The sequence below is a fragment of the Quercus lobata genome, chromosome 7, assembly GCF_001633185.2.
Source record: "Quercus lobata isolate SW786 chromosome 7, ValleyOak3.0 Primary Assembly, whole genome shotgun sequence".
Taxonomy (NCBI): Eukaryota; Viridiplantae; Streptophyta; class Magnoliopsida; order Fagales; family Fagaceae; genus Quercus; species Quercus lobata.
In genome coordinates, this window is record NC_044910.1 from 32,571,131 (window position 1) to 32,596,277 (window position 25,147).

Here is a 25,147-nt window from a genome sequence, read left to right on the forward strand (position 1 = left end):
GGCCAAATTTGGTTATAGTTTAGGCATGCCAAATTGTCCGTGAAGCATTTTCACATGAAGCATTTTCACATGTATCTTTTTCCCAAGTTAGTAGAAAATTGAAGCCCATTTTCATATATGTGGATTTACATAACCGCGAGTTCCACGTATTATGAGACAAATGATGTGTATGTATATCATATGTATAAAATAATTATTAATATTTAATAGAACTTATATATTGGGTTCGTTTGTACATATAAAGCTGTTGTAGAACTATGTATTGAATTAAAAATAAGAGTTTTAAAAATGCTCTTTTAACTCTCAAAATACATAATCAAACGGACTTATTATGAGACAAATGACATGTATATCAAATGTAGAAAATAATTATTATTATTTAGTTGAACTTAGCTTTATATTAGGTGTACAAATTATGGACCTAAAATGATTTTAATGTTTTATTCAGCAAAAAAAAAAAAAAAAAGATTTTAATGTTTTTATTATTATTTTTGGGGTGCATGAGCGGGAAAGTAAGAACTAACAACAAATGGAAAAGACATGCGCACATGAGTCATAAAGGTCAGCTTATTACTACGCCCGGTACACCAATGACTATTGACTTGTCCAAATTTAAGATTTCCCCAAGATTTTTGTCTCCCACACGTGCAATTATCCATCCCCCAGTTCTCTCACATCAGCTGAACCCATCACATAAATAGTATGAGATAACTTCCTGAAATTTCTCGTGATTTTATATGATTTAACCCTAGTTGTCTCTCTATTGAGAGAGAGAGAGAGAGAGAAAAAAAAAAAAAAACTGGTTGTCATGTCAATAATACTTTTTCATTATTCCTAATTTCTAAGGTTTATCCTCACTTTTAGTAGCATTTAAGTAAAGATTGAATTTTATTCACTATTCACTACTAAAACCAAAATTCTAGACTTACCTTTGTCAAAATATAATAACTAGAATAAGCTATTTGGAGTTGTACTTTCTTATATTAAAAATCAACTGATGCAGGGAATATGATGGGTTGTTTGTGTATGGTTTAAAAATAATAAAAGAACTCAGTTGCTTAGAACACATTGGTAAGTGGATAAATACCTCTGCAAGAACATTTAATTCTAAATAGCACATAAAGATTAATAATTCATTCAATTACCAAAACTGATTTACAAAGGGCTTACGTTCTCCTACTTATACTAGTTGCTTGGCATTGACAGCCTCTAGGTGGTTGACAAGTGTCTAAATCCTATAGGCTAATACTTAAGAAATCGTCTAACTAATTAATTAACTAACTAAATAGTTACAAGTGGATTAGGATATAGGTACATAGCTACTTGAAATGCCTTGCATCAGGTGTCTCAATTTAATCATATAGTGAATGCTATAGACTAAAATTATATCTTATCTATAAAATATATATTATATAATAATGAGAAAATTAAACAACCAAATACATTTCACAAGCAAATCCAACCCTTTTCATATCCTACGACAACGTTTTTTTTTTGTTTTCGGTGCATGGTTTGGTGATGGGCAATGAAATCCAACATAGATTGATTGCAACATGTCAAGCGATTTAGTAAAAATTCACGTTTTGCAATTATTGTGATTCTGTGAATAGGGGAATGGGATCAGCTTCCTTGTGCAGTGTAGCCCCAACCACATGCATGCATTGCTATTTGCAAACAAAAAAAGAATTCGTTGAAAATGTTTGGGGAGGTAGATGAGAGAAGATGACAATGGCAATATCAAGCAAAAATCCAGAATCTGCGCATTTATGTTGTCTTGTCCTCAACTCTTAGTTTTTTTTTTGTCCATTGACTGGTCTCTCCTTGCGACTCGCCGACACAACCCTTCAAAATTAAACTCCAACCGTGCCTAAATTCCTCACATTCATTTTATAAGGAAAGACCCCCCAAAGGTCCATACATTTATTTCTTTTCATGGAGTTGTTGTAGCCAAGTTCTAATTCTCAATAACCTAATCCACAGAACTAAATAGTAAAAAAAACAATGCTATAAAAGAATACTTTTTTTTTTTTTTTTACAATCTATTTTACAATTTTTTTTGAGAGACTATTTTACAAATTTATGACGTCTACTCTTGATGGTGTAATCCTACGGTTACAAACTATTTTATAATATTTTTACAAACTATTGATGTGGCAAACTTCTCATTGGTTTTTATTTAAACATATCATTAATATCATTTTTTTCATTTATCAATAATCGCTCACTACATCAGCAATTTGTTAAAAAAAAAAAATTGTAAAAAAGTTTGTATCTCTAATATTATTCCTCTTAATGAGATGATTACTCTTAATCATCAAATTAAGATACTCAATTGGTTTTTAGTGTAAACAGAAATTGAATTTCAGATCTTTTATTAAACGACAAAAGAGGGTTTTTATTATTATTATTATTTATTTATTTAAGAAGAAACAACAAAAGAGTTGAGTGAAATCATCTTATTTTACAACTTGTTAATGTAATAAGTCATGACCGGTGTAACCTAGACATCATTAACTCTATATATTTTTTTATGATGTACTCATTACAATTTACCATCTCACCAGCCGTAGGAAGATTTATATACGACCAAAATTATTAAAATAGAGAAAACGCCCAAATAAGATAATGCCACGGCAGCAACTTAATTGCTCACCGAAATAGTAGGACCAGTTTGATGTGGTGAATAAATACAATGAGAAGTTTGTTTAAAGAGCTTTGTCATCATCTGCTATAAATTATCATAGAGTGTTCCAGCCGAGTAACTTTTCCAGCTACACAAACTTTTTCATAATTTTCCCACAAAATTTTTCACAATTTTGCCACAATTTTACTATATAGCAACTCGTGGATGATAAAATTAAAGACCCACATGGAGTCATGGACCAATTATTTTATTTCCATTACTCATAAATAACAAAATTGTGGTAAAATTATGGAAAAATTTGTGACACTAAACTTACTCATTCCACACTTCCATATGCATTCATGCACTCTAAATCTCTACAATTTTTTTTCTTAAAAAAGAAATGTGCATATTAAGAAAGATGGGTATGTAAATATTTAGTTATTTACGTGCAAAGTTGTTGCAAATAGTTCTTTGTTATTCAAAGTTGTATTGCTTTGGTTGAAGAATGAACATTGAACTTGTACAAAAATATATAATATAGTTTTGTCCTTTTGTTGTAAGTGTGTGGTGTGCACATATAATATAGTTGTGGGTTCGGAATTTTCCACCGGCCTACCCTAACCCAAGTACCTACTATTATATAATGGGACACAAAGAAAAAGACAAAAAGAAAGGAAAACCTGCCAACGGTTGCAATAGTTAAATTCATTTCCCTCCAGATACGTACGTTATTGATAAATAACACACGTACGTCAATGTTCGATATGTTACGATAAGATCTTCCGTATTAATTGTGTTTTGTCTTTGAAATTGTTAGGTTGAGGATCAAACAAGAAAAGTCCTATCTTTATTTTTTTTTTTTTTTTTTTTTTTCGTGCCTAATTTATGTTAGTATTTGCTTGGTTATTTATAGAAATTGACTAAGTTAAGGCATGGTTGCCAATTTTTATTTTTAATTTGGATGAAATGGTTGCCAATTAATGCACTGTCAAACTTTTGTGATGAACAATTATTGTCAAACTTATTGGTTCATGAAAGACTACTCAAGTGACCTCGGTGTCAGAGATAGTACATTTATGCAATGTTTGGTTGGGGTCAAAGGCAGATAATGGAAATGAGAGGCAAATGTGATTTTCTGTTTGGTAGGAGTGAAAAAGGAGAGTAAAGAAAATGAGGGTGGATGGACTTTTCCAACCTGGCCTACCATTTTTTTTTTTTTTTTTTCCTTCCAAATTGAGAAGAAAATAAAAAAATAAAGTATGTCATTGAGAGCAAAAGTTCATAATTTTCTATTATAAGGGCATAATAATAATTTATTTTCCATTATTCCACTTTTTCATCTTTTTTACCAAACACATAGTAGAAAAAAAAATTTATTACCTTTCCTTTCTATCATCGCAATTTATTCCATCATCCCACTTTTTTATCTACCTAACTAAAAAGAGCCTTAGTTCGTCTAAAGGCAAGGCACTTATATTGTTAATATCAATAAGTGTTAATTCAACTATAAAATGTCTTCACACACAAAAAAAAAAAAAAAAAAAAAAAACGACAAAACTCGAGTCTCATGGCGGATCTTCATGACTTGGAATCAAGATCTTTTTCATTTGAATCACTTGAAATGGAAAGAGTTTATTTCATAATTAATATATTCTTTCTTATATCTAATACTAATGGTAAATAGTAGGATTAATTAGCTCTGTTCCTTGGAATATATTGGGATGGAGTAAATTTAAGGTCGATATAAGTTTTTTTTGAAAAACATATTCTAATTTATATACTTGTACGTTCTGGGAAGTTAATGTATAGACTCCAGTATTTAAAAAAAAATAATAATAATAATTTCAATATTTCTTGGAAGCTTTATAAGTTCAAGAAATGACACATACAATGAAAAATGTATTTTTCAAATATATAAAAAATGATCCACATTGGGAAGAGTTAAGTAGTTAACATACATTTAAGAACATCAATTTACTCAGGAAAAAAAAATAATAACAACATCACTTATAAAAAAAACATATAACTCAACATAGGTTTTTTTTATTTTATTTTTTTTTTATTTTTTTTTTTTACAAGATAGAATTCTACTTTAATTTAATCTAAGTGTATATATGTGTGAAACTCTCTCTTGGAGACTTGAACCACGGTCCTTGCCCCCCCACACCCCACAAGTACTTATACTTGTGGAGTGACCATCGCACCAAGGGTATGCAATGGTAACACAGTTTAAACCTATGCATTTTGATCCAATTATTTTATATGGGAAATGCTAACCAATGAGCTATCTTTAAAAACATTTTATTGGAATAATGATAAAAAAAAATAAATGTTGTTGACAGTTTTTTATATTTCTCATGAAAATGATGTCAAAACTTTTCTACTATGATTTATTAATAATTATCTTAAGAGCATCTATTAACATGACCTATTTTATATTAACCGTTTGTTCTTGTCATTAATATTACATGTGAGACTTTAATATTTAACTAACTACACCATTTTCTTTAAAAACGAAAAAGAAAACTAACTACACTAGTTACGCATGAATATATTCCAAACAATAACAATGGTGGCCTGCGACTGACAAGTAGAACAAGCACATAGTCAAAATAAAATAAGTAAATGCACACTAGCGTAACGAAGCCCACCAAGGCACTTCATGGCTTGATCCTGCTTCCCTAGCCAGAATTACTACTGCCCATACTATAGAATACTTATTAGAAGCTAATTTTTGCCATAGTTAGAAGATAATTTTGCCATTTTTCTCTATAGGATTTCTTTCTTTTGGTTACTGTGATAGTTGTGTTTGGAAATCAAATAGATAAGGTAGTTGGTTTAAATCTAGCAGATTTTGTTGTTTTTGCTGTCAAAGTTAATATTTTCAGTTGGAGGTGTCTCCTCTAGCTTGTACTGTATTTTCTCTCACGTATAGTTTTTGTTTTTGAATGAAATTCTGTCGTTTACCCTAAAAAAAAGGTTCTGTAAAGACTGGAAGTACTCTTCAGTCCTAAACTTTTAATAATTCAGCAATTTGTAGATTTTCAAGTTAAAGCCAACAAGCAACTTAATTAATTAAACCAGATTGCATTGAGGGCAGGTTTGAAAAGCTGGACCTTGTAAGAATTTGAGATTTAAAGTCTTTAATTAACTAGCTAGGCTTGTTGCTAAATCTGAACTTGATTAACATGTAATTATAATATGGTAGCTCCAAAGTCAACTAGTAACAGAAGCAAGACAGTAGTTGATACCGTAAAGCTAGGGAGTATTTAGAATAAACTTCATTAAAGTAATGCAAAAAATTTTCATTTTATTTGGTAGTTGTGCCAAGCTTGAAACTCTTTGTCCCGGAAAGAGACGACACAAGAATCAGTGTTTTCTTGACAAGGACTATATGAAACTGATGCTGTCACATTAAATAAGGCATTCAGGTCTTTTTCTTTCTCTGTTTGCATAAGGTAAATTTCAATCATGAAGTCTAGAGAGAAAATTTCGATCTTTTTTTTTACTATTATTGATCTAACTTATTGAGATTTGTACATTAAAAAAACAATGCAAATGATCGAGTTATGTAAAAGTAACGCTACTGTTTCGTCACAATTTATCATCTTCTTTACAAGTTGTGAAAAAAGTTATGTCATTGATATAAACATGGCTATAATTTAATTGAAAGCCCTGTAAAAAATAAGCCGCATGATCCTCCCAAGTCCTTAATGCTTTTAGTCCACAATCTAAGGTTTGAAAGTTCGAACTGCTTTTGATATGTTCGAAGTAACTTTAACATCAAATTTCAACTTTAGACAAAGCTAGCAATTCTGAAAAACTCTTTGCAACAGTACAAAGCTATTGGGGTTTCACACTATTTGCAGAAATTCAAATTTACCTTTTTGTTATTTGAATTAACAATTTTCATCTTTGAAGGTTTTGAACTCAGCTTTTTTCCCTTCTCTCTATCTTTATCTCCTGAGGGGAAGGGAAAGTACTTAAAGCTGAATATACTACCCAGAGAGACACCTCTAGCTTTTTTTATAGATAAAAACTGAAGTTGTCCTGAAAGAGTTATCTTCTTCTGGGCAAGAAATACTGAATTTGATGGAAAACTCTGTCAGAATATTGTTTGTGAGGGTCCCTTAAATTGTTTACTTTTATATATAATTTTTGTCTAATCCTAAATTGGTGTTGGTGCAAGAAAGTGCTGAAATTCAGGGGCCATAAAATTAGTTCTTTAGTTATTTTCTAGGAAGAAGACAGAGAACTAAACACCAAGGAAATAAAAACAACTTCTATAAAGAATGAACTTTAGTTGCTGAGAGTTGCAGAACAAGGACAAAACTCCACTTAAAAATACATGCACAAAAAAAAGGAGAACCCATATCTTCAAAAGTAACATGCAACTTACTTTTTAATCCACTTGCATAGGCATGGTAAAATTTTGTTGGGTAAATTACATTTTAAAGCCTATACTTATAATAAGGACAATTTCAAATTAAATCCTATAGGTTCAAAATCTTTAAATTAAATCAAGAAGTTTAATACTGTTATAAATTAAATCTTATATTATCATTACTTTTAAATCGAATTATGAACTTTTAAAAATGTATCAATTGATACTTAAGTTAGTTTCAAGTTGAATTCTGAACTTTTAGAATCACATCAATTGAAATCCTGAACTTGTCATGGTTAACAATCTTTGCTTGCAGTAATTTTGTAACTGTAATAAATCTATGAAAATAGCTTTACTTATTTAAGAAAATGAAAAGAAAAAAATAAACACGGTATATTCTACAGAAGAATTCCATATTCAATACAATTCGCATGAGACTAAAGTTCGATGTGCAATTCATTGTGTTATCCCACTAAAGATTAGAACTTTGAGATTATTATCTACTCAAATACTCAACTAAGAACTAAAACTTTTATTAGAATACTATATGTAACGAAAAGTCTTTTTAAGACAAAGAAAATTACTTCAATTGGATGTCAGTCAGATCAAACCAGATTTGCTTGAACACCTTGATAATAAGCTCATGGTATTGATCTGAATTCAAAGAAAGATAACAAGCAAGAAGGTCTTCAAGGTCCTTTGAAGCCCTGATGTTGTTTTCCACAATCATCTCCACCATTGAATTCCTGAAATCTCTCTGAGGATCAAAGGAAGACTTCACTACAGCAAAGCTATCTGAAAGACTCCTCCTTGAGCTTGAACTTGAGGTTGATGACACACTTTTACGATTGAGTGCTTGAATTTTCTTACTTGCGATTCTTGGAGAATTATTCATTCTAAGCCTGACTCCTCCTGGAGAATTCAAAGACAATCTTTTTACAGGACTATTTCTCTGCTCTTTCGTTGTAAGTCTCTCTTCCTTCACGACCTTTACCGATAAAGACCCGTGTGCATTTCTTTCTTCAAATTTAGCTGCGCTGCTCCTATACTTTGTTGGCTCTTCCTTCTTCTCTATATCATTGAATTTAGCTGGCTTGGTTATGATAGGAGCAAGTTCAAGCTCGGATAAGGAATCAAACCCATCTAGCTTTCCGAATTTACTAGGCAAAGACTTATCATCCACGTTGAAAACAATGTCATTAGCATTAGAATTAACATTGCAGGCACAAGATCTTGACCATGACACCAATGACTCAGTAGCAAGAATACGGTCAGACCTGAATTCAGGCTCGTGAAATTCAGTCTCAGGTGAGGTATCAAAAGGCGAAGAAGAAGAAGAGTACGCAGGTGGAGAATCTGATCTGGTCCACATTGAGTCAAGCGTGGAACCACAGTTACAACCAGCAGAGACAGAGGAAGTGACAAGCTTAGGTGAAGAAGACCTCAAAGTTCTTTTCTTGACTCTTTGTTTGGAAGATTTCCTTGGTGGGTCATGGAAATGGTTGTCAGAGGCTTTTGGTTTTGGGTTAGTTATAGGAGAGTTATAGAGTCTATGATCAGTTGGGATAAGGTCCCTTGTGAAGTAGTAGGATTTTCTAGGGATGTATTGGTGGGGTTGCTTTGGTTTTGAGGATTGTGTTGCTGAAGATGATGTTGGTTGTTTTTTCTTCTTTGTAGTAGGGGTATTGTGGTTTCTACCTTTGCCCATGTCTTTGAGTTTGTAAAACCAGGCATTAGGCATCATATCTGACAACTTGAACCTGTAATTACCCATCAAAAACACCCCCCACACCCACACACACTCCCTTCTCTGTGCTAGGAAAATACAAAGGCAGTGACAATCCCTTATGAGTCTATGATTCTCTCTGCCTCCCTCTCTTGTGTGAGAAATGAAAATAAAGAAGATAACTTTAAGCTATCAATCATCTCCTTTGAGTGCATAGATAAATAGAGAGTGAGGCTTTTGGAATTTGAGGTACCAATGGGGTCCACAATGGAAAAAAAAGCGGACACAAAGGCGAAGGGTGGGCCACGTTTGGCGAAAGGAGCAAAAAAGAAATTAATAACATAATTTATATTTTTATAATGATTGTAATAGGCCTATTAATTGCATATCAAAAAAAAAAAAAAAAAAGGCCTATTAATTATTATAATTTAAGAAGGGATTGGTTATTATATGCTCTTAAAAGTATATCGTACATTAAAGTATATTGTACATTAATCATTTATTTTGAAAAAAATAATTATTGAAAAATTAAAAAATTATCAAAACAGAAAATCATTTTTTCTTTTTTTTTTCATAAAATTTTTTTTAAATTGTTTACTAATGTATACTTTAAAAATACACATTAATAAAACTATTTGAACAATATTACTTTCATATATTTTTAAACATTATTTTTATCATATATTAATTACGATAAAGCTGTAATAAAATGATATAAAAAAAGTTGTGAAAAAAACTTTCCTCTCTTTTATTATTGTTTTTTCTTTTGTTTTTTTGGGTCGGTTAGGAGGTTAAGACTTAAGACTTAAGCCAATTGTTTTCCAGCTTTAATTACCTAACCGAGCAGAAATTTATTATCTTATAATGATTACCTTTTGTTTACTCCTTAGAACACTGATAGTGAGTGCTAGTCGGCTACTTGGAAATGGTTCACCAATTCAGATAATCAGATTTTTTTCAGAGCAGCTGCTAGTTCACATTCGTACTACGGCTAATGCAATAGTTCTCTAAGCTCTAAACCGATTTTCTGTACGTGGCTTACATGCATTGCTGGATCCTAAATAAAGGGCCCTATTTGGTTCTTGGCCACTGCATTTCTTTCAAAACTTCCAGTCCTCTCTTGTTATGCCAATGGTGATTTCTTGGGAGTTGGGATGGATATCACATACTGGCATATTGCACAAGAGTTCTAACTTCTAATACTGTATATACACACGCATACATATGCAATTGCAATTTGTTTACGAAACAGAACGCATTATAGGAAATTCTATTTCCAGCTACTACTACATATGACATAAAAAATAAAAATAAAAAAGGTTTACCTAATGCACAATGATTCTATTTGAGAAATGGTTAGTAAGTAGTCTCTTTCTATAGCTTCTATTAACATAGTATATTTTTATGGGTTAAACTGTTTGTTTTGAAGGGTAGGGGATAGTTTATGAGGACAAATAAAAGTACAAAGAAAGAAAGACACAGCTAAAAAAATACTTCTGAAGTGCGAGTTCGTTGCCAACATGACTCAGCAATATTATATATACGTCCAAGATGAAATATTTTTTGAGAAATACTATTTGGGTGCTTTGGCATGGTGTAACCTTTTTTATTCTTTTTCTATTCTGTAAAGGGCTGTAATACTTACCTCGGCTAGATTTGAATCGTATTTGTAAGGTGAGAGTGCTCTATAAGGGCCCAGAAGGACCTACTAAACAGCTTTTAGGGGCTTCACTTGATGAACAAATTAGAGGTGTGCTTACCTTACACTTGCTTATTTAGCTTAAATAATTGTGCTAGGCTTTTAAAATTTCATTAGGTACAACTGCACATTTAGTCACTTTCAACAAATTACCTAGTCCGAAATTACATCAATATGGTCTGCAAGAAAATGCCAAGTGATCACTACTGAATGATCAGGCCTGATCGAGAAAAAAAGCTGCCACTTTTTTCACTAACAGAGTTTTCTCAAGTAGAGTTCTAACTAGACAAGATGACATATATAAAACAAGCGCACAATTTGGGCTCAAATTAGTTTCCTAATTGCATACTTAGTGCTCAAGCAGAGTAATCTTCAATGGCAGCAAGAGTTTCTTAAGAGGATTATACACCCTCTCTAGTATGTAGGTGAGCCATGTTAAGGCTAAGACTGATGTTCGTTTGGGAGAGATCATTTTCATTAGCTTGTTGAGCTTAAAAAAATACAATTGTACCCAAAAAAAAAAAAAAGGCAAAGCTTTAATTAGATCTTACCGCTCAACCAAATGAGCAATAATAACGAATTCAGCTTTGTAAAAAGAACCATATTAGAAAGGTTCGGTTCAGAACAAAACAAAGCATCAAACACATCAACTTGAATGGAAAGCGTGAAGGACATGGGACTGTTTGTTTGTATATTGACATTGAAAGTTGAAAATACGAAAACGAACTCAGAACCATTCAAATGCACTGGATCGAGAACTGAATGGATGAGACATTCTCCTGTTGTTAAAAAATCTAGTTAGCCACGTTTCTGCACTACAAGCCACACATTTCCCCTCTTCTACCTAGCCCCTTCAACTTCATCAGAACCCCAACTGTCTACCACATTCAAACTTGCTCATCTTTAGTGATGAACTAGAGCGGGGACCAGTATGATATCAATGGTTTTTTGAGCCCAAAAACATGTACTAGTCTAGTAGTTTATGACATTTGTTTGTATCTTGGTGCGAGTTATATGATAAAGAACTAAACTTGGGTAAGTTGCATTTTCTCTGCTAAGTTCGATTCGGAAAATTATTAGTTACTTCCGGAGTATAGCTAACGTAGTACTCTGCATGAATAAAAGTTTTATGTTATATTTTTGTGTTAGGTGGTTTGTTTTAATAGAGATGGTTTATTACGGGGTTTATTCCAAGAATACTTGATAACTACAGGAATTTTGTTTGCAAATGTTTGTTGATAGCGAAATTTACCTTCTGCACCGCGACAATCTGTCATCTTTGGAAGGAAGGAAACATGAGGATTCGGAGAGATCTTGAAGAGCCTCGTTTTTTGTTTTTGGTATGTCATCTTCAAACTCATATGATGGCTGTAATGCACAAAATGAGACTGGAATGAGAATGATACTTGGGGCTTAAGAATGTTATAAGCCACGATTGAGACAGGGCAGCCCATAAGAGACAGAGACCAGTTAATGTCAATTCTAGAAGTTAAGAGAGATGTTATTATCAAACTTTCTTTACCTTTGAAATCTCTTTTGCGTGTTTTGTAGGCTTTGTTTCGATCTCCAAATTAGCTCTCTATTGTTTAGATTTCGCTAGTTCTTCAACATCATGGGTCTTCTTTTTTTCTTTTCTTTTTTTTGATGGGAATCATGGGTCTTCTTTGTTTAATACGTTAAGGGTGTGTAGTTTGAATTGGTAGCAACTTATTTATTAAGGCACAATGCCCCACCCCAAGTGAGTTACACAAATAGCCCATTTTCTAAAGAAGCCCTTTATAAAAAGAAATATATAGGCCCAAAAATATGTACATTGGATTCCTGAAGAAATCCATATACATTTTTTTTCTTTTTCTCTTTTTCATAAATAGGATAATTTTTCAATATATGACGTTCGCTTCATGATGATTACTCTTTATTATTAAGTCAAGATACTGATCAATTTGTTAGTTTTTAGAACCCTTAACACAATATGTTTAATCTAATGTTAAGCCAAGTTGATTAACAAGTTTTTTAATTAAATCTAGGTTAAACAAATATGTGTAAAAGAAATATAATGCGGAAAATAAAGAACACACAGATCTGATGACCTAGGAAAACCTAACCGGTAAAAAACCTGAGGAAGATTTAATCTAACTATCCTCAATGTAAAAACAGATCCACTATGAAAGAATTGAAATTTGTACAATAAGACTTAGACCACTAACATCTTATTGCTACCTCATGTAGAAAACTTACTACCACGACCACGTGACAACTCCGAGTCCACGAACTACTTCTTTTCTTGATCTACAACAACCACAAGTTCTCCTACTTATGACTTTGAGACACCTCTCAAAGGTTTTAGATCTTCTTGAAAGTTCTTTATGCAGCAACTAAAGCAATTATCAAGTTTTTTATGTGAATTTTGATTTTGATAGCTCTATGTGTGTGTTTGAAGGTAAGCACTTCTGAGATCTCACAAAAGATTCAACACACAACTCAACAAAGACCTCTAAAATGTAGGTAGAGTTTTTCCTTTTATACTTGGAGTGAAACATTTAACTTTACTCGTCATATGGGCTTGGGTTGGTTTGAGTATTTTGCAGAAAATTACTGATGCACAACTTTCAATCGATCGAGTCTAACTTTCGATCAATCGAGCCTTGCAGATTTTGAATAGTAATTCCTGCAATTACTTGATTCCAACTTTACATCAAACCAAACTTTGAGCAAGCCTAAACCTAGACTAAATGTTTTGCCAACATATACAAATTGAAGTTCTAATACATTAGTTCCTAAAGTTTTAGAACCTAACACAACTTTTGGTTCGAGCCAAGAATCTCTTATTACAATAAGAGACTCAATCAATTGAGTTAACTAAAATCCACTATATATGTTTTTCTTAATTTTTGAAAGGAAAAATAAAATAAAATAAAGGTTCTTAATTAATAAATCTATATATATATATATATATATATAAACGAAATCACTATCTACCTACCATGTAAGTCTATATAGACCAATAAAACGTCTATATAAATAGACCTACACGGGTTTATAATCTATATAGACCTATATAGATTTCGCTGCTTCTTCAATATGGTGGGTCTTCTAGGTTTAATGTGTAGTTTAAATTGGCAGCAAACCTATTTAAGGCACAATGACCCACCTCAAGTGTGAGTGGCAAAAGTAGATACTTAGCCCATTCTATAAATGAGTCATTTATGAACGGCAATATATAGGCCCAAAAATATTTATTACACTGGATTCCCGAGGAAGCCCATTAACATGCTTTTGTTAATCTCTAAAATAAAAGGAAATGAGAAAGAATAAACGTTCTTAATAAAATATCTCTCTCTCTCTCTCTCTCTCTCTCTCTCTCTCTCTCTCAACACCCTTCAATTTTTATATTGCTTCACATCTCAGCCCACCACGATTTTCGATTTAAAATTCTTTTTAATGACTTGTGTGAGAGATGGTAGGCAAGTTAGAGACTAAAGAGGTGTTATGAAATTATTGTGAATTTTTGTTATGATCTTATAAAGATTATATATACACAAAGAGAAATGTTATATTCACAATATTTTTACAACACTTTCATAACAAATCTTATGTAGTATATTATTATTTGCTGTAAGGACCCATTTCACAGCCCAAGCCCAAGTTGTAGGATCTTGGCTCAGTGAGCCCAGTACAATAAATTTGTAGAAAGTAGGTCAAATAACTAGGCCTTAATGAGTTGGACAATGGCTAATACTGAATTAAATGACAATCAAACACAAATAAGAGATCCCGATATCAATGGATTTATAGTCCGAAGGTCTCACTTTTATAAGTTGATCACAATTGGGTACAAATGCAATTTAGATTGCTACAATGTTTTCTCTAATGAAATTTTCGATCCTCTTCTCATAGAGGGTCTCCCACATTATATAGCTCCCTTGGGATCATCTTGATCCTACACTTGTTAATTATTTGAACCCTTACTTGAGTGTCTGTCCAATCAGACACCCTCTTTGGCTTCCTATGAGTGGTGGTAACCAAGACAGCACTATTTAGGGGTATTCTCTACATAAATGTGGTCAGAAAAGTAGGTACAATGCATTTAATGCGGTGGTAGTAGCTTTCCTTTAGATATTTTTAGGTTTCCTTCATTCTCGTATGTTCATGAGGCACGTCCCTATCCTTGGAGCCTCTAAGAGGGTCATCCTAATTACTGGAATACATACTTGAGCTACATTCATCATATCCGAGGAGGAGTTCCTTCTCAGACCATCTTCCATTCATTCATTTCTTATGAGACTTTAGATTGGAACCCCCTATAACTATTTGTCCCTCCTCGAACCATTCAACGTCTTCGGACAAAGGCCAATGCCCAATATATAATTTTGGGCCCTTATCCTTACACTTGCTATTACTAATGGGTAAGAAAGTAATTTTAGAAGTGGGTTCAATTTTAGGAATATTTTAACACCACTTTTATGGGAAATAGAAAAAACTGTTAAAATATTGATTGTTCTTTTTTTCCCATAAAAATTTTCTCAAAATAGATTGTTAACTATTATTCTAAAGACATCCGTTAATTTTTTTCTTACAGGTAATAATCAAAAAGCTTACAGGACCTCAAAAAACTAAGACACGGTAAGGGATTTTTTTTTTTTTTTTTTTTGACTGAAAAGGTTGAGTAAGGGATTGAAAAGATAACTACAATTAACTACCAACTCCATATACAACACAGCAAACTGTTAATAGAAGGCTCAGGAAGAGAGACCCCTTTTTTTATTTTTGAATGGAAGATTAGAGGAAGAGAGACCCTTGATTAGTGTTGAATTATGGAAAATTAATATACCTTGATTAAAGCAACAATCAAGGACCGAGTATAACCAATGCTAAAAACGTGCAAAATATATTAATACAAACCCAAATTGCTGGAGATAATTCAATGGTGTTCCTCTATTCTCTATTTGCGTGTTGTTTTGGGTTTGATCTACAAAGTATCTTTCTTTCTATTGTTTAGATTTATTAGTTGGTTTCCTATCAAAAAAAAAAAAAAAAGATTTATTAGTTGGTTCTTCAACATCATGGTCTTTCTTTGTTTAATGCACAATCCCCACCTCAAGTCTAAATTCCTCAAAAAAAAGAAAAAAATCTGAAAGGCAAAATTAGACAAAGAGCCCATTCAATAAATGAGCCCTTCAAAAACTGCAATACGAGGCCCAAACATGTGTATTAAACTGCATTCCTAAGTCAGCCTATTAAAACGTATTTTTAGGCCAAATTACCTTCTTCTTTCTCTTTTCTTTTTTATTTATTTCAAGAAACAAACACACATAAAGAGAGAGTGAAGGAGATTTTTTTTTTTTTTTTTGGGGGGGGGGGGGGGGGTAATTATTGGTAGAAAAAAAAAAGTTCAAAACATGATCTTTGGGTGAAAAAAAAAAGGTCAAAAACTTTGTAGTTTATTCGGCATGGCATCTTGGTACAATTATATATATACGCCAATAAAGCTAAAGTTACAACAATTTCACTGCACCATTCAATTTGTTTACTACCTCACATTTCAGCATGCACAATTTGCCAGTGTTCTTACAATAATTTCTTCTGACCTGCCGCCCTCGTGTGAGTTAGTAGGAAAATCGAAGAGTGTATTATCATAAATTTTTGTTGTTTATCTTAGAAAGATTGTATATACAAGATAGTTAACCCATAGGACCGATGATTAAGATTTTTTTATTTTTGTATGGTTAGAATTTCCTATCACTACCAAACCCCTCCCCTATCCTTCAACCGCTAAGTACTTAGTAGCTAGGGAGGTACCAATGGACCATCTATATGGTCGGTGACCCATGATTAGACTCCAATCAAGGACCACTGTTATACCTTTGATTAAATCCAAAATCAAGGGCTCGCTAAAAACAATGCTAAAAACGTGCAATACATATATTGACAAATACAAATCCAAATTGTTGGAGATAATTCAACGAGGTTTACTTTTAGTAGATCATAAATAGGAGCCTAGAAGTAGTGAAAACTGAAAAGGTCGGGAAAGACTTAATTTTGCTTTCATTGATTGTGCTTTCATAGCAAAAGAAAAATATGAGAACACTTTCCTCTTCTACATTGTTTAGTCTAAGGTTCTTTTTAGAAGCTGAAGTCTTGGGGTGGCAAAATTTGACACGGTCCGCAAACCCGACACGACTAACCCGTTTATAAACAAGTCACGGGTTGAGGTTAAATGTGTTTGGGTCATATTCGGGTTGACATAGCTAACCCGTTTAATAAATGGGTTGAGTTCGTGTTCAACATGCAAATCCGTCTGACCTGTTTAGCTTATTAAGTTATTAGTTTTATTTATTTATTTATATTATTGCTTAATTTATGGTTGTTTTTATATGTTTATTACTATATTTATGGTTGTAATTGTATTTTAATTTTAGATATATGAAAATTAATAAAAATTATATAGGCTAGGTATGACCTATTAATCAAATAGATTATTAAACAGGTTATTTGATTTGACTTTTACATGACTTATCAATTAAACGAGTTAAACGTGTCGGGTCGGGTCGGGTCAGGTCAGATCGGGTTGACCTATTTAATAAACAAGTCATGCTCGGGTTGAGAATTCTTGACATGTTTACTAAACAGGTCGAGTTCGGATCAACTCATTTAGCCGAATACTCATAGTTTGACATGATACGAACCCGACCCACAAACACAAATGGCCACCCTTAAGCTGAACCATATGGTATCTTAAAAGTCTACTATTCGAGAAAGTGTATAGTGTTTTCGGAATACCAGCTCAACCTCTAATTTGGTGTTTCTTACCCAATAGATAACTGACATCTGTCCAAAAAAAAGTCATATTAGTTTACTCCACAAACCCAAATAAAAAGACAATCTTGCCCCTGAAAATAAATCAAACCGCACCACTTTTCCCTCGCTTACTAAACCTGAAATTCCCAAAACCCATTTGTTTCTCTGTCTCTCAGGTGCTCCCTTTCCCTCTCTTTTCTCTCTCTCTCAAGTGCTCCTTCTCCTTTCTTTCTCTCAACTCCGAATTTTGTTGCTAAACATAGCTAGTTCTTTCTCTCAACCAGGATTTTGCTGCCAAACATAGCCACTGCCGAGCATCACAGGTCCTACAAGACTATAAGTTGAATCCTCTGAAAACCCCAAATCTAGCATCACAACCACTGCATCGCAAGTCCACCGTCGATTTTGAGAATCCGCCCCAAAGGGGTAATATTTCTTTTCATCTGCTTCCTTTCATACCTATTCACATCTTCTTTTTCATTTTAGTTTTATTTGTTCACAACTACGGAATGGTTTTTTTCACTTATTAGTTATCACCCAAAAAAGAAAGGCAGAGGCACATTTGAGTGTGGAAAGGAGAAAGTTTTTTTAGTTTCTTTTTATTAATTTATTTGCAAATATAGATGGTTTTTTTTTACTTACTTATCACCAAAATAAAATTTAAAAAAAAGAAAAAAAGAAAAGAAGCAAAGACACATTAGAGGGTGAAAATGAGATAAATGGGAATACGAAACTAAAACATGTTGTATATGTGATAGCCTAAATAGGAAGTTTATTTTTTATGTATATCCTAGCTTTTGTGAAACAAAGAGTTGAAGAAACATGGTATTGAAACTAATTCATATCTCTTTCAATTTAGCACTGGTACAGGGATGTGATGCTTCTGTTCTATTGGGTTTACTGAAGGAATTGATTCCAATAAATAGTCTCTTTCTAAGAGTCTCCGCTGAGGTATTTAATCTTTCTTGTCCTTTTTCTTTTCTTAGTTTAAGTCTATAGTTGTGTTATTATGGAAAATTATGAGTTCTGCCTATTCAATTTGTTCATTCAACATTCTTTTTCATGATTAGGCTAGACTAGTAATGGATTTTTCAGAAAATGCTCTTGATACAGCTGGTGACAATGATAAAAGTGAAAATCATGAGAATGTAATTTTGGGTGAATACTATTAAACTTGGAATGCAAGTGAGTTCTGAAGAAGAAGCATATAATCTCTATAATGAGTATGCTTTAAACAAGGGGTTTAGCATTCGAAAAGGGGTTACACGAAAGACTGATGGTGTTCTTAGGCAACAATAATTTTTTTGTTCAAAACAGGGTCATAAAGAGTTTGAAGACCCCTGTGATTATAAAAAGTATAATAAATTAGATACAAGAACAGGTTGTCAAGCTAGGATTCGTTTTGATATTAAAAATGGTATTTGGAGTGTTTCACACTTCAATGATGAACACAATCATGAATTTGCAAGTCTAGAAGAGAGGTGTAATTTGAGGTCAGGAAGGAAGGTGCTAAGTACTCATGGGACTATAATTGAGACAATGGTTAGCTCAGGCATAAAAGCAACAAAGTCTTACTCATTTTTATCAAAGGAGCTTGGTGTTGCAAATAATGTTGGGTTCCTTAGAAGAGATTTCCATAACTTCTTGCACACTAAAAGAAAACAATTGATTGAAGCTGGGGATGGGCAAAGTGTTATTAAGCATTTTAAAAATAGACAAAGTGAAGATTCAATGTTTTTTTATTCAGTACAAGTAGACCAAGAAAATAGAATGGCAAATTTCTTTTGGAGAGATGGTAGATCAAAATTAGATTATGATTGTTTTGGGGATGTTGTTGTTTTTGACACCACTTTTCGAACCAATAAGTATAACTTAATATGTGCACCATTTGTGGGGATCAACCATCATTCGAACAATGTTTTATTTGGCTGTGCCATTCTAACAGATGAAACCACTGCTTCATTTATTTGGTTGTTTGAGACTTTTTTGACAGCAATGGGAGGTCGACAACCAAAATCTATTTTTACAGATCAAGACCAAGCAATGGAAAATGCTATTAAGGCAGTTTTCTCTAAATCTCATCATAGACTTTGTTCATGGCATATTAGTAAAAATGCCCAACAAAACCTCCCAGGACTTTATGGTAATCCAGATTTCCATCAAATATTTAATAAGTGCTTAAATGGATGTTTAACTGAAATGGAGTTTGAGTCAACTTGGAATGGCATGATTGAGAAGCATAATTTAAAGGATCATGCATGGCTTAAAAGGTTATACCAAATCCGAGAAAAGTGGTGTCCAGCCTTCAATGTAGATTTCTTTTCTGCAAAGATGAAGTCTACCCAACGGAGTGAGAGTACAAATAGTGTATTTCATCAAATCATGAAAACATCCATGACACTTATCCAAGTTGTTGAATTTTTTGAGGAAAAAGTGGTAGAAATGCGCCAAAATGAAATAAATGAAGATTTTCGTTGTAAGAATGACATACCTTCAAAAGTAATGAGGTATGGAGGTATCTTAAGTCATGCTACTAAAGTTTATACTATTTCTTTGTTTAAAATGTTTGAAGAAGAGTTTAATTCAGGTGGGGGATTGAGTTGTATTGAAACTAACCAGCATGAGAATAACTTCACATATTCACTACATAATGAGATGAGTAGTAGGGTATATATTGTGCATTTTAATCTGTCTGAATTGACCAATTGCTTTGATTGCAAGTTATTTGAGACTTTGGGCTTGTTGTGTTTCCATGCTTTAAGGGTGTTTCTTGTTAACAATGTGAAAAAAATACCCAATACATATATATCAATTAGATGGACAAAAGATGCAAAAAAGAGATTGTGTTGTTATGATGATTTTTCTCAACCAAAAAAGAAATCAAGTCGTACATTGCATATGAGCATGTTAACTCATTTTGGATATAATATGTTTGATAAGGCTTCATTGACCGATGGTGGGACAAAATTTATTATGGATAATCTAAGAGAGCTATCACGTGAGTTTGAAAAGTATATGATGGCTACAAATGGGGTGGAAGATGTTGGTAAAGGATGTCCTCAAGATCTTGCACATGATGAAGTGCAACCAAACTTAGATGGGGAGAAATCAATCCTTGATCCACCACATGTGAGAAAGAAAGGGATAACCAATGCTAGAATAAAATGTCAATTGGAGAAAAAGAAAAGAAAAAAGGTGAAAGATGCTTCAACTTCACAAGCTCCACAATCTACTTCTATGCTTCAAGAAATTCAAGTGAAAAAGATGAGAAGAAGCGTGAAAGATGCAACTAGTTCCCAAGCTCCACAAGCTAGTTCTATGATACATGGTATGTTCAAAACTACTATTTTAACCATTTTGTTCTTAGCTTTGCTTATTAGGTTTAACCATTTGTTATTGTATCCTTTTTTTCTTAGGAGATGTTCAATCATCATTCATTCCCCCGGAGATGTCTATTGTTTATCCCATGTTTAGCTCTACAAGAATGAATCAAGAAATTAAAGTAGAAAAGATGAGAAGAAGTGGAAAAGATGCAACTAGTTCACAAGCTCCACAAGTTAGTTCTATGATACATGGTATGTCCAAAACTACTATTTTAATCATTTTTTTTCTTATCTTTGCTTGTTAAGTTTAACCATATGCTACTATTTCCTCTTTCTCTTAGGAGGTGTTCTGTTAAATATTAGCAACACGATGTGTTATACCATGTTGTGTATGCTAGAGTGGATGCGGAAGATGAAGCATAGAATAGGAACATCAAGAACACGAGGGTTACGTGGTTCAACCTTGACGGCCTACATCCACGGAGGAATCCCTTAAGGGCTACATCTTTATTATCTGAGAGTGTAGTACAATAACCTCCTGTGTTACAATGAACCCTAACATGAGTATATATAGGCGACTAAACCCTAGACTACTAGTACAAGCAGGAATGGGCTTGGGCCTATTACATTGGGCTAATATGTCTAATATATATCTCTAACACCCTCTCTCAAACTCAAGGCGGAAGCTCGATGAAGACTTGAGGTTGGATAAGCATGAGAAGATCACTTGGAGATGCCTTGAAGAATGCCTTTGAAGAAACCATAATGAAGAATGTGCCAATTGACTAATTTCGGAGTCTCAAATGCAGAAACGGAGCCCAAAATCGGAATCTACGCGAAAAACTGAGCAAGATAGGCCCTTTTGGAAATTTTGACTTTTGGTCAAAAGTCAACGCAAAAAGTCAAAGTCAACTGGTCCAGAGTCAAAGTCAACAGTCAAATTGCTCACGGGTCAGATCCGGGTGGTCCGGGTCGGGTCGGTCCGGGTCAACGGTCAGCAAGGTGACGTGGTGCTGACGAGACGACACTGCTGACGTGGCTGATGACATGTCGCTGACGTGGACGTGCTTGCGTGGCTGATGACGTCAGATGACATCAGCTATAGTTTCCGGCGCGTGGAAGGCGCGTGAAGCATATGCCAAAATCATGGAGGCGCGTGAGAGCGCGTGTAATCTCGGATGCGGGCCGGAATTCGCAGGTTTCGTAAATCGGCGGACGAGGATGCCGATAGGGCGACGCGTGAGCCTAGCAGACGATCTAGAAGTCAGGAATCAATGGCGGCACGTGGGAGATTTTCCTTAGGCTACAGTCGCGCGTGGAGGCGCGTGGCAAGGCTTCGGGTGACCGGATTTCTGGGTTTTGGTCGCGGGAGATCTTGGAGCACGTCTGTGGTGTTGGTTTCATCAGGCGAAGCTTGGAGTTGCGCAGATCTGATAAGTTAAGTCACGGCTTTGCTTGAGTTTGTGGACCTTAGACACAGCACAGAGCCATGGTGGCTGCGAGATGCCGTGGAGTCTAGATCCAGCAGAGAAATATGTGTGACTTCAGATGGTGGTATGCACGTGTCAATCTTCTTTGCTGTGAGAGATATTTGTTTGATGCCAAGAATGGAGTTTGGCTCTGATACCATGTTAAATATATTAATTAGTAATATTAGCAATGTGACAAATGTCCATGTTGTGTATGCTAGAGTGGATGCGGAAGATGAAGCATAGAATAGGAACATCAAGAACACGAGGGTTACGTGGTTCAACCTTGACGGCCTACATCCACGGAGGAATCCCTTAAGGGCTACATCTTTATTATCTGAGAGTGTAGTACAATAACCTCCTGTGTTACAATGAACCCTAACATGAGTATATATAGGCGACTAAACCCTAGACTACTAGTACAAGCAGGAATGGGCTTGGGCCTATTACATTGGGCTAATATGTCTAATATATATCTCTAACATGTTCAATCATCATCCTTTCCCCCAGAGTTGTTCAATCCCATGTTTAGTCATACAAAAATGCTTCAAGAAAATAATTTAATATCACCCTTTAGCCAAGTACATTATGTCACTTTAAACTTTTTACATTAGAAAGAAAAATAAAAAAGCCTTTTAACATGTTCTGTTTCTTAAACTTTTTACATTAGGAAGAAAAAAAATGCCTTTTAACATGTACTTTTTTTTTTTTCCCAGGACTCAACCACAAGATTCTGAATATATTGGAAAACTTTTTTGGACAGTTTTTTGATTAGCAAACTGCACAGTCATATGCACAAGATTCTGAATATAATGGAGAACTTTTGGACAGCTTTTTGAATAGGAAACTACATGGTCATATGCATAAAATTCTGAATATAATGGAGAACTTTTTTGTATAGTTTTTTGAATAACAAAATGCACAGTCAGCTGCTTTTTAGATGGGATATCTAACAATTTGGATAATTGATACCTTTTGTAAAACTCTTTTGAATACCTTTTGTAATTAATGAAGCTACAAAAACATGTTATATTCTATATTTGCATTTTGAGTAGCTTCTAGTTTAACACAGATTCTATATGAAATGGATGAATATTTTTAAATGTGATGTTAAAGTTCATTTCTATAAGTTCATCTTTGAATAAGGCAATTGTGGATGAATATTTTTACATGTCCTCCTATTTGGACAATTTGCAAATAGCTGTGTCATCTTGGCTCTCCTCTCATTGCTGAAGCTGCTGCTATCCAGTGGGCTGCCCAATTAGGTAGTCATGCTATTTGGTTGAAACGTCAAGTTCAAACTCTCATTTTTATGTATGATATTCTTAGATAGATAATAACCATTGAAGTTTACAATGATCTCAAATGTATGTGAACTTTTCTTTACTTATTGATATGAACCCACTCTTTTAACATTGGTATAATGGAATGGAAGTTGCTGAACAAGTCCAACTTATTAATATGAGTTCAGGCTTATAACATTGGTAAAATGGAAATGAAAGTAGCTGAACAAGTTGGCCACACCATCCATAACTAACATTCACCTTTAATGCTATGAGAAAATTTGTTTTGATGAAAATGATTTGCTCATCTTATTCATTGAATCAAATCTGTACATATATACACCAAAAGAACCAGATCAACTCTGTAACTAACTTAACAGATTGCTACACATGTGAACAGGGACTAACAAACATAACACTCTTACACGTGCTTGACTTACTAAGCTAACTATACTTATATACAAACTACATATCGTTTACTGTACAATTACAACTAAGCTACACTTCTGCTCTGCCGTTTAGAAAGATTTATACTATTCTTGAGCTTCTTCAATTTTGTAACACAAGACACAATCCCTTGATGCTCATCCAATCCTTCAATCTGCATATCATCTGCTCTTGCACTGTTTCATTGCCTTGCCTACTCTGGTGCTTATGTGTGCTGCTCTGGTGCACTAGCTGCTGCAATATGTTGCAGCCTGAGCTACTCTGGTGTGGCAGCTGATGTTGCACCTGTTGTACCTGATTTTTTATCATCATGCCTTTTACAAATGCTAAAAACATTATGACACAAAAAGGTATTGTTAGCATGAACACAAGATAACATAATAATATTTATCATCTAGGATGACAACTGCAAGGTAAGTCATCTACCTTTAAAACTAAAACTTCTCATTTAGGTGCATGATAACTAACAATTCATACAGTATTTAATACACTTAATCAACCTATATGGCTAACTAACGTACATCAGAAACTTACAACTTGGCCATTTCAAATAAGTTTTTCATTTTATCATGAATAAAGCCTATTAGTGAAGAACAAAAGAACAAACTTGCCAAACTATTGGATTGCCCATATCTTGATCAAAACAATTTGGGGGACCTATGACACTGACTCCACATCGCCAAATGAAATTAAAACACAAGCTTCATTAGGGAGAGAACAGGGCAGCTCATTCATATCTAATATAGAGAACAAGCATAGCTGCTACAAATTTCCAATTACTCTGATGATATCAAAAACAAATTCAAAGAAAGAGAACAAATTTTCATCCACTAAATTTGGGAATAATTAAAGCAACAACGCTAAATTCAAAGAGATACAGATCAGTTTCAACATCCTAATGTTTGTTTCATAAAAGCTGGGAATATATATCAGAAATAAATATCTTGTTCAAGATATCAAACATACAACATGTTTCAGGTTTTAGTATTCCTATCTATCTCCTTTCCACACTAAAATGTTCCTTTGCGCATTTTTATTTTTATTTTTTTAAATTGTGATAAGTGAAAAACCCATCTGTAGTTGCAAAAAAACAAGAAGAAAATGAAAAAGAAGATGTGAGAATGTACTGAAAAGAAACAGATAGAATGGGAAAATTACCCTTTTGGGTCGTTGGGCGTCGGAATCGGTGAGTGAGAAAATGGCCCGGGTTCTCCAAACCGACGGTGATGCTAGAAAAAGAGTAAAGGTGATTTCAGAGGATATAAAAGGCTGGTCTCGTTGGACCGGTGATACTTGGCAGTGACTGTGAGAACTCGCGCCGTAAGTGGGGGAAGAGCATTGTGGCAACAAGAAAATGGAAGAGGCAATTGTGAATGGAAGGGAGTTTGGGTA

The 25,147-nt window shown here is 33.7% G+C and overlaps 2 protein-coding genes across 2 annotated transcripts; one reads left to right on the top strand and one right to left on the bottom strand.

The window, feature by feature from the left end:
• Positions 1-7,522: 7,522 nt before the first annotated feature.
• LOC115952328 (transcription repressor OFP1) lies at positions 7,523-8,920 on the bottom strand. Its single transcript, XM_031069487.1, has one exon. It carries the CDS (start codon positions 8,782-8,784, stop codon positions 7,591-7,593), a length of 1,194 nt encoding a protein of 397 aa, XP_030925347.1. The 5' UTR covers positions 8,785-8,920; the 3' UTR covers positions 7,523-7,590.
• A 7,041-nt stretch (positions 8,921-15,961) lies between these two features.
• LOC115952699 lies at positions 15,962-22,903 on the top strand. The gene is made up of 5 exons (XM_031069911.1): positions 15,962-16,036; positions 18,093-18,184; positions 20,174-20,561; positions 20,650-20,808; positions 22,742-22,903. The coding sequence occupies exons 3-5, from the start codon at positions 20,207-20,209 to the stop codon at positions 22,798-22,800; spliced, it is 573 nt and encodes a 190-aa protein (XP_030925771.1). The 5' UTR covers positions 15,962-16,036; positions 18,093-18,184; positions 20,174-20,206; the 3' UTR covers positions 22,801-22,903.
• Positions 22,904-25,147: the final 2,244 nt, after the last annotated feature.

Excerpts from the sequence above, each read along its gene's own strand:
- LOC115952328 (XM_031069487.1), bottom strand. The coding sequence starts at position 8,784 with ATGGGTAATTACAGGTTCAAGTTGTCAGATATGATGCCTAATGCCTGG.
- LOC115952699 (XM_031069911.1), top strand. The coding sequence starts at position 20,207 with ATGGATAATCTAAGAGAGCTATCACGTGAGTTTGAAAAGTATATGATG. Across the intron at positions 20,562-20,649 it reads AGCTAGTTCTATGATACATG|GAGATGTTCAATCATCATTC; the intron begins GTATGTTCAAAA and ends TTTTTTTCTTAG. Across the intron at positions 20,809-22,741 it reads AGTTAGTTCTATGATACATG|GACTCAACCACAAGATTCTG; the intron begins GTATGTCCAAAA and ends TTTTTTTCCCAG.